Source organism: Lithobates pipiens, unplaced genomic scaffold, assembly GCF_037356315.1.
Source record: "Lithobates pipiens isolate NorthernLeopardFrog02 unplaced genomic scaffold, aLitPip1_a1.2 Scaffold_3, whole genome shotgun sequence".
Taxonomy (NCBI): domain Eukaryota; kingdom Metazoa; phylum Chordata; class Amphibia; order Anura; family Ranidae; genus Lithobates; species Lithobates pipiens.
Window position 1 is genome coordinate 212958037 of NW_027507790.1, and position 10503 is coordinate 212968539.

General features: G+C 44.7%; 1 protein-coding gene across 1 annotated transcript; it reads right to left on the minus strand.

The window, feature by feature from the left end:
• Window positions 1–248: 248 nt before the first annotated feature.
• LOC143941259 (uncharacterized) lies at window positions 249–9897 on the minus strand. Its single transcript, XM_077463297.1, has 3 exons — window positions 9590–9897; window positions 8753–9031; window positions 249–387 (listed from the first exon to the last, which is right to left on the minus strand). Exons 1-3 carry the CDS (start codon window positions 9895–9897, stop codon window positions 249–251), a joined length of 726 nt encoding a protein of 241 aa, XP_077319423.1.
• Window positions 9898–10503: the final 606 nt, after the last annotated feature.

The window sequence follows — 10503 nt, forward strand, 5'->3', positions numbered from 1 at the left end:
CAATAGGTGAAACAAACTTTAGACAATGTACCGATATTGATAGAATAAGAGTCGCTTGAAGTGGGGCTGTGAATAAGTTGCCCTAGAAAAGGCAGCGCTTGTCAGTCAAATGTTATCTATCAAGAAAAGCCTAAGGAACGACTGTAAATAGACCAACTCTCTGTACTTACTAGTTGAGCAAATACTTGTATTGTAGAGTGTTCTTGCATGTTTCATTGTGTGTATTGTAGAGTATGTCCTTCTCCGCATTATACTCCTGTAAAATATTGATTTTCTGCAAATACTTCCATTAAAAAATACAATTGCTTATCTTGTTCTTCTGAGTCCTTGAAGTAGATCTCCACCCTGCTAATACTTAGGTTTGCATGGAGGAAACTAAACTGAAACCTGTTAAAGAGAATGTACGGCATATTAGTGACTATGTATTTGGAGTTGTTAGTGCAGTTTTTATCTTAATGTTTATGTTATGCCATTATCCAGATTTTATCCCAAACCTCTCATTCTATTACCTTGTTCCTGTAACTAGAAATGGTTTTATTCTTTTGACATCACCAGGCTTGTAAAACGTTTGCAGCAGCAGTTGTTAAAAGCTAAGCTCTAATAGTCATAGGCTTACCCCAAGAACTACATCTCCCAAGACCCCTTTATCCACACATAAATGGACTAGTTTACTGGTTAGGAATATTTACACAATAAATTGTGTAAATTGTGTAAATATTCACCCTTATATTCCAGTCATACGAAAAGTAAATTCCTGTTTACTTCTTTTATCTACACATGTCTGGATAAATGAAGTGAATATAAGCACAATTTATTGTGTGAAGATTCTCAGTGAAGTTTATACTAGCGTTAGCCATTGAAAAGCAATGAACGGTGGATTGTTCTACAGAGAGCAATGGAAAGTACTCTACAATGTGGCAAGACATAACGCCTCCCCAATGCCTTTTCTACCCCTAAAAAATCCCTTCCACTGTGCCACGAACACACCTTCAACCACAAGTGTGTATGGGTCCTTAGTAAATCAGCATATAGAGAGGTTCAGCTAGCTAGTCTGCCTTTAAGTGGCTCTGTTCCAAAATAGTGTCTGGTTTCAGAAGGTAGTCTTATCAGGTGCTAGGTCCCTTGTTTGTTAGAGCCCTTCTACAGTGATGTCATGGTTGAGTCAGTGCCCACATTTAACCAGCTTGGGAGGAGCCTTGTGCAGTTGGGGCATGGGAGTCAAACAATGCACATCTATGCAGAAGTAACCAACAAGTGGAGGCCTTGATTACAGAGGCAGTCCCAAAAAGAAAGTTGAGAAAAGAGGGAATTTTGTTCTGATTCATTGGACTTCAATTGGGGCCTACAGGTGCAGTTCCACTTTAAAGTGACCCTATTACTACAGGATCCAAATTAAAATAACCCCAGCCTGTAAAGGAAGATTTTATATACAGTAAATTGTCAAAAGTATTGGGGCGCCTGCCTTTACACACAGTTAGCCCACCCTTTGCAGTTACTACAGCTTAAATTCTTCTAAGAAGGCTGTCCTCAAGGTTTAAAAGTGTGTCTATGGGAATGTTTTACTATGCTTCCAGAAGAACATTTGTAAGGTCAGGCACTGATGTTGGACGAGAAGGCCTGGCCCACAGTCTCCGCTCTAATTTATCCCAAAGGTGTTCTATCAGGTTGAGATCAGGACGCTGTGCAGGCCAGTCCAGTTTCTTTACTGCAAACACGCTCATCTGTGTCTTTATGGAGCTTGCTGCTAATATTGATTGGCCTCGTGTAAATATTTTCTTGGGACCACTCCAACATCCCAAAAAGCAAACACAGCCGGCTAAGTGTTGGGTCCCAGTAGCCGTTGGCGTGTTTTAAAGCAGTCAATAAGACCTGCAGGCAGTATTAGAGGTATAGGGTAGCTGGTAGGTAGTTCCTAATGGCTCAGTCTATAGAGGTGGTAACAAGTAGAAGCCACAAGGCCCTCTCACCAGACCCAACGACACAGCTTCAGAGATCCCCCTGACCAGGTGTCTACTCACTTTGAGTTGCCTGTGGCAGCATAGCAGATCCATATCTGTCACGAAAGGCCTCCTGAGAGCAACAGTTCTGTTTGCATCCGTGCGCGCGCCTGTGCGTACGCGCGCACGGCCATTGGCGCCAGAAGTGTTATTTAAACTCTGTCATGTCAGAGGAATCTTGCTGCCTGATCTACAGCGTTCCCTGAGAGTTTCCTGTGTTCTTGATCCGTTCCTGAGACTATCTGCTTGCCTTGTGACTATCCTTGCCTTCCGCCTGTATCTGATCCCGGCCTGTCCATGACCTCTCTCCTGCCTGATCCTTTGGCTTATCTGCACCAGTCTGTTACTGACCCGGCTTGCCTAATGACCTTCCTTCAGCCTTCTGAACCTGTTCCAGTACTGCTCTCCAGTGTATGACCCGGCCTGCCTGACCTTCCTATGTCTCAATCCTTGGGACCATCCACCTGAATCCTGTGAGTGCCTGCCTTCCAGCTTCAGCTTCCTGTCTGCTGCATTCCACCTGCTGTTCCTGCTGTCCCAGCTATGTCCAGAGAACCAGACCTGCATACCATCTGTTGATCCTGCCAGGCACTCATGCTGTCCTGCACTCCTGTGCCTCCTGTCAGCTCTACCAGGGGCCACGAGTCAAGACCATAAGGGAGGCCTCCCTCTGCATATCGGCTCAATAACCAGGTGCGTGACAATATCCTGGCATCGGCTTTATCCCTCCACACTCAGGTTACACTCTGTACACTCCGGCTGCCCATTGACAGCAGTGCCACACACAGCAGTGAGCTTTCACTGGCACAGGCTCTCTCTTTCTCAGATAGCAGCCCCAATACAGTCCTTTCACACACTCTGCCCAGGTAGCCAACTTGAGGAGCAAACTTTGCCCGGTAAAATCTTGTTCTCTTATCCTTACAGCTGCAAAGCTTGGTGGGGGCTGTAGTTCATCCTCCATTATTTTCAATGGGCAGCCTTTTCTTGTTCACTGGTCACACAGTGTCATCTCCTCCTGCTTAGTATCATGTGCCCCAGTCAATCTCAATGCTCCAAGTTACTCACTATACTCCACAGTACCCCCCCAAGATACTCGCATTATTTCAAGATACTCCAAAATCACTTACAATACTCACAATACTTACAAATCACTTACAAAGTTACTTCAAATTATTCACATCATCCCCGGCTACTCCAGGTCACTTACAGTACTCCAAGTTGCTCCAGACCACTCACAGTGCTTTGGGTACTCGCAATGCCTCAAGTTACTCTTGATACTCCAAAAAACTTCACAGTATCCCAAGCTATGCACAATGCTCAAAGTTACTCCCTATTCTCGCAATACTCCAACTTACTCCAAATTACCCACAGAACTCCGAGCTACTCCAGATTACTTGCAGTACTCCACGTTACTCGCAGTACACCAAGTTACTCCCAGCACTCCAAAATGCCCCTGGTACTCAAAGTTACTCCAAATTACTCATGGTACTTCAAGCTACTCACAGTAAACCAATAATACTCACTATACTCCATGCTACTCACAGTGCCTTTGTTTCCTCCCCGATTCAGCACTCACAGAGCCCTTACAGTATGCCAGCTCCCCTGCTGTCAGTCCTATAAATGTGTCCAGCACCCTCTCTCACAGTGTGCCGGCAGCTCCTCCTGCCAGTGTGTATCACAGGTCCCCTTGACAGTGTGTCCAAATCCTGCACCCTCTCTTACTGTTTCCCAGCCACTCCACCTCTCACAGCACCTCCTCTTAGTGTGTCCCAACTCCTGCGCCTTCACTCACAGTTTTCTCACTGCTCCACCTGCATCACAACTTTCTAAAATGGGAATGAGGGAAACCTATTAAAAAAAAGTATATAGGCATAGGACACACCACTGCCATGACCCCTTAAAGGAGAATAACACAAAAAAGATTGTGTATTTCACAAGTGCTTTTTTACCACTACTATTCCTTTATATTATCTTTTGGATTTTACAAATGCAGAAATTTACATTGGATGAAAGGTTTAGTATTGGAAAACACTTTTTGATAGATAAGTAGTGCATTTTTCTTTACAACTGTATACATCGGACCAAAATGAGGCACAATTGAGGAGGGAAGAGGGAAAGAGGGACTTTGTTCCAAATGCGGGACAGTCCCTCTAAATCAGGGACAGTTGGGAGCTATGCACCCTCAGTGTACCCACACCTTCTCCTCTCAGTGTGTCCCAACTCCCACTCCCTCACTCAGCTTTTGCGGACAGTGCAGGCTCAAGGGGCAGCTGCTTTGAGCCCCACAACCAAGACTGGGCCTGGGGCAGCTGCCCCTTTTGCCCCACATTAAAGACATCCCTGAAACTAATTTAGCCTACACATCAAATGATCGGTGTTCTGTAAGGCCCCTTTCACACGGGCGGATAGAATGGTGCTTTTAGCTGCGGATTTTCTAGTTTTCCACCGCAGCCAAAGGCACACAATGCTTTCCTATGGCCCTGTTCACACACAGCGTTTAACTGCGATTTTGTTACGTGCGACTCGGTGCAAATAGAAAAAATAGAATTGTATGCGTCCAGGTGCGATGTAGCGCAGCTATAAGCACATAACCGCAGGTAATCGCAGTCTTTTGTGTCAATTGCGGCCAGCAGCGTGAAAGAAGAAAAAAAACACCCGGAAGCACATCCTAATCAGCAGGTGTACCTGGGAAATGACACAGGAAGTTGAGAGGGATGAAAGGGGAGAAGACAGCATGGCGGCAAGAGATATCTCGCACGAGGCCATCATCGCACTGGTGCATGCCCGACCAGAGTTATGGGACTCAGAATGCCCAGGATATGCAGACCGAGTGCTGAAGAGAGCAAAGTGGGAGGAAGTCTACAAATATGTCACACCGAACTGGGACGAGATGTCTGCAACTGAACAGGATAACCGAGGTGAGTGCAAGGTTTGTTGTGTCTATGCAGCAGGGTACACATGCATCCTAGTAAAGATTTTACCCCCTAATGACCAGGCCATTTTATAGCAATACAGCACTTTGTCACTGACAATGCTGCAAATTCCACAAAATTAGACATGCTATCTGCCAATAGAACTTAACCAAAAAGTGCATTCTATGTCTTTTATATATTGCAGGAAAGGAGGTTTATACACGTTGGAGGTCCCTGCGCGACCGTTACAAAAAAGAAGTCAACGAAGAGAAGGCTGCGGAGAGAAGCGGAGCACCCTCAACTCGTCGCAGGCCTAAACCCCATGCAGAGGCTTTGTCATTTTTGAGGCGCACCACTGAGATGCGCGCGTAAGTATATCCATTTATTTTACTTAGCGATTTGTGACCAGTAAAGGCATATTCATGTTTTTTTTTAAACGTGTAATCTTTATTGTTACCTAGAACTGTGTCAAGTGTCCCTGTGAGAGCAAGCGCAAGGCGCGAAAGTTCGTTGCCATCACCATCAGGAGACGCTGACACCAGTCAAGAAACCACAGAGACAGTGTCATCCCAAGAATATCATCCATCCACTCAAGAACCTGCGGTATGTATTTTAAAAATGTCACAATTTCTGTCCACAAAAAAACGTATTACTTACATTTTGAAAAGGCAGCTGGTGTTGGCACAAATGTTGGAGAAACAACAACAGCTTATTTTTGTGCAAGGTGTGACTTGTTCTTCTGGCTTTGGAGGTCTTCAGTGAGATCAGGTTTTTGCGGCAAAACAAGTACCTGTGTGTGATCTATTCTAAACAGGTGCTGCAATATTTGTACAAGCCTTATCATCATCATATGCTGTTCACTAAAGTGTGACCTCAGTATCAGATGCATAATCTATATATTATAACTATTGCAGGCAAATCCAGATAGGAGAGTCCGGTCTACTTCCACCACCCATCGAACACATACTCAACAAGAGACACCTTTTGAGGAATATTTCAACCGTATCATTGAAGAAATGAGAAAACAATCACAAAACCAGGCCAAAGATGATGAATTCCTCAACATCTCAGACCCAGATGTTATGTTCTTGAGAATGTTGCTTTGTGTAATCAGGGAGATTCCTGCAGATAAGCGCACTGAGGTCAGGGGTGATATACATGCCTATTTAACGTATATTGTGTCCGCTTGCAAAGAGCAACGCCCATATCCTAAATTTCAGCCATGGGCTATGGGTTTTAATTCACCTAGTGGCTCTTTCAGTAGACCAATGCCCAGTCAGCAGTGCCATGACACAACATCTGCCATTAACCCTTATGCAGGACCCCCACCACTGTATACACCTTACCCGTCTAATCCTGGTTACCAATGGATGCATGTGCAGCCACACCCAGTGTCTTCACCCTCATCTTCCCATTCAGGATCACCCGTAGATGTTGGCAGTGAACCAAGCCATTCTTCCCTGCGGAACCCTAATTATCCAATTTATGAAAACTTATAGTATTCCTATGGCAGTGATATGACAGTTTTATTTTTCTTGTTGTGTAATGTTACTTTTAATGTTTTACCTACACTACTTAATGTTTTACCTACACGAACTAATGTTTACAACCAACCCCAGATTCCTCCATGTACCCTGAACTGTACGCACAGAAGAATCTCCCACTGTCCCAAGCTTATACATGTTGCTACTTGGCCCCACTTGCTCTCACAATACCTGAACTTTCTGATTGGGTGCTAGCATTGTTTAGGTTGAGAGCCTTGGCCCAGTGGGAGATTACCCCATCTACACAGTGGAGTGTACATGGAGACATCTTTTGCACTTTCTCCATCTAGCCAAATATTTCAGAACTGTTTGCCGCACTCAGTGCCCATCTTTGGCCCCTTTCACATGGGGCGGATCAGTAATGATCTGCCCCGTGATGATACGCTCGCTCAGCGGGGATTGCTCCGTTGTCCCCGCTGAGCCGGCTGCGGACAGGGCGGTCTCCGCACACTGTGCAGGGACCGCCCTGTCAGCTCTCCGCTCTCCTCTATGGTGATCGGACGAGCACGGACCGTCTGTCCGTGTCCATCCGATCTGCTCTGCAGACGGATAGAATAGGATTTTCCTCCGTCTGCAGAATCGGACTGTTGCGGAGGCGGACAATATCGGGTGCCACCGCAATTGTTCGATTCTGTAGACGGAGGGAAATCCAATTTTTCTAGCCGTCTGCAGAGCGGATTGGATGAACACGGACAGATGGTCCGTGCTCTTCCGATCCCCATAGAAGAGAACAGAGAGCTCACAGGGCGGTCCCTGCACAGTGTGCCGGGACAGCCCTGTCTGCCACCGGCTCAGTGGGGACAATGGACAATGGAACGATCCCTGCCGACCGAGCGGATCATCACGGGATGGATCATTACTGATCTGCCCTGTGTGAAAGGGGCCTTACAGCACTTCAGGAATACTGTAACCTTTTTTTTTTTTAGGGGGGTAGTGGGGGATATTTTGTGGACTCGTTATCTGTTGCACTTGAAATTCAATACTTGAAACTTGAAATTCAATTCTTGAAACTAAAAGGAGATTTTATATATATATATTCCAAAGGAATTAAAAAACATTTTTCTATACTTGCAAGCATTCAATGTTTTTGTAAGGTTTGTCTATTTTTTATACAGCCTGTGCATAGCAAAAGATAGAAATAAAAACAATTTAAATTGTTGAAAATTGTTGACTACTTTATTTAAGGCAAACGTGAAAACTGACACAAAAACTTGAAAACTGTGATGAAAAAACTTTCACATGTAAGGTCCATGCAACACCGGTTAAAAATGTACACATAGTCCAATTGCCATGGCAGCTGTCCATCTTCACTCAAAAAGTAAACAGTGAAATGTTCACGGACTTGTAGGGCCTGATTACTTGGACGAGTGCCAGTAACATGACCTATGGGATCCTCAGAAACAGGGGTTTCGGTGGCCACGATCTCCTTACCCCTCAAAAAATTGTGGAGAACACAACATGCTAGAACCACATTGACGGCATGATCAACTTCTAGATGCATGGCTGTCATCAAAACACGCCATTTGGCAGTGTAAATGCGCACTCAACCATTCTTCTAGCTCTGCTGAGTCGATAGTTAAAAATTCGCCTCCTGGCAGTGAGACCATGCCTGGTATAGGGCCTTAGCAGGTGAGTAGATAAGGCAAATGCCTCATCTCCCAGCACTACAAATGGAAGATCTGGTCTAGTAGTACCAGGGAGAGGCCTTGACTGTGGCACCTGAAATTCGCCATATTGAAACCGCCGCCCCATTACGGAATTTCTGAAAATTCTAGAATCTCCAGAACTCCCATACGCTCCAACATCCACAGCGATGAACTTCATATTTGCATTGCTGAGTCCCAGAAGCACAATGGAAAAGTATTTCTAATGCCCCGTACACACGAGCGGACTTAAGTCCGACAGACTTCCAAAGGAGTTCCGTCGGAGTTCTGCTGGAATTCCGACGGAGTTCTGACAGACTTTTCGGCCGAACGGGCTTGGCCACAATCACACTAAACTCCGACGGATTCGAACGTGATGACGTACGACCCGACTCGAATAAGGAAGTTCATAGCCAGTAGCCAATAGCTGCCCTAGCGTCGGTTTTAGTCCGTCGGAGTAGCATACACACGAGCGGAGTTTTCGAAGGGGACCGGGTCCGGCGGAGTTCCTTCGGGAAAATTTGAAGCATGTTCCATATTCTAAAGTCCGTCAGACTTTGGTGAATCAAAAGTCCGTTGCAGCCCACACACGATCGGATAGTCTGACGGACTCGGTCCTTCGGACTTTGGATGTTGAAAAGTCCGCTCGCGTGTACGCGGCATTATAGTTGAAAAAGCGGGAACCGGACTTTGGAGGCTTGATGAGCCGGATGTGTTTCCCATCTAATGCCCCAATGCAGTTTGGGAAGTTGGTCTTCTCCCAAAATTCCTCCGCTATTTCCTCCCACAGACTGGATGTTGGCTCCGGCATGACTGATGTTCTCAGTTCTTCCCAGATAATATGACAGGTATCATGCACAATGGTGGATACGGTGGAAATTCCCATCAGAAATTGATGATGGAGGGAGGTGAAACTGGCACCAGTGGCAAGGTATCTGCAATACAAAATTGATAACAATTCAGAAAATATAAAATATAGTAAAATAAATAAAATTCAAAAAAAACAAAATCAATATACATATGGAGTTCTACATGGTAACAAATAAACATCAGCATCTATATAATCTGATGACTTTTAACACATTGCAGCCCAAAGATGAAACATCCCTCGGCTCTGGTAGTAGGTGCTGGCATCCAAACAGGAAGCCTGGTGGTGGGTTGGTCTAGTACAAAATATTATTTGGTGGTACCTTGCTTGTTAATGCAAAATTCTGCCTTTGTGTTCAGAGCTCACCTACATAATGAGAAATTACTGAAATTTGATGACGTTTCCTATTTGCAAAAAATAAAACTGACTGTGCAAGGCACGATAGATAGTTTTCAAGGATAAAAAATAATGGTAATGGTAGTAATGTGCGAAAAATCGCTGTTGTGATATAGATTAGGTCATAGATTCATCTATATATATATATACACATACACACTATTGCCAATATTGCCTAAGCCTGCATGTACTTGAATTTAAGCATTTGTTCAACATATGGAAAACCTACCTTAAAGTAAGTAACAGCCGTTCTTCTGGACTAATGCTTCTTCGCATATTGGTCGTGGTTCTGGTCAGGTGTCCTCTAACAAGTACCAACAGCTCATCGAAGCACGCCACCGACATCCTTGTGTAATTATGGAACTTGTCCCCATGAGTCCTCAGCTCACCGAACATGAGGGCAAAGTAGCCGATCGATAGGCGCTGGGACGTTAAGGGATGGACCCAGTAACGACGAGGACGTCGCCTACTCTGGATCGCTCTTCTTGTCTTCATCCTCATCATCAGCAAAATGAGCATTGCAAGCAAACTACCCATATTTGCATTAATTTTTTCAAAAAACTCTGGCACAAAACTGAGCACTCCTCTCCCTGCAAAACTCCAACACACACTCAGCCAGAGAACAAAGAAACAGGTTTAAATACAGAGGACCGCAATGCATCATGGGTACATTCCAGGGAACAAAAACATAAATAAATAAAAGGGTTGCTATGGGAATAAAAACTGCAGTTAAACGCAACAGCATAAAAACGCACGTAAACGCAGGTAAGCGCACTGTGCAAACGCAGCTGATCGCTGTGCCTGGAGCCTTGAATTTTGTAGAAAAAAATAAACATGATAAACTGCGGCAGAACAGCCGCCCGTGTGAAAGGGGCCCAATACATACAATTTTTGGTTTTAGGGTTTAATACCACTTTAAGGGAACTTTCTGACATTAGCAGAATTGTAAAGATTATTAGATAGCATACACGGTTGCTGATTAAATTTACTTGTTCCCCGCCATTGCAATTGAACGATTTTCTCTATGATTGGACACAGCTGATCACATGATAAAGAGCCTATGTAATAGGCTATTTACCAAAATCAGAGATGCGATGTGTCATAGCGATACACCACAATACCGATCACCATGCTGCGCACCCT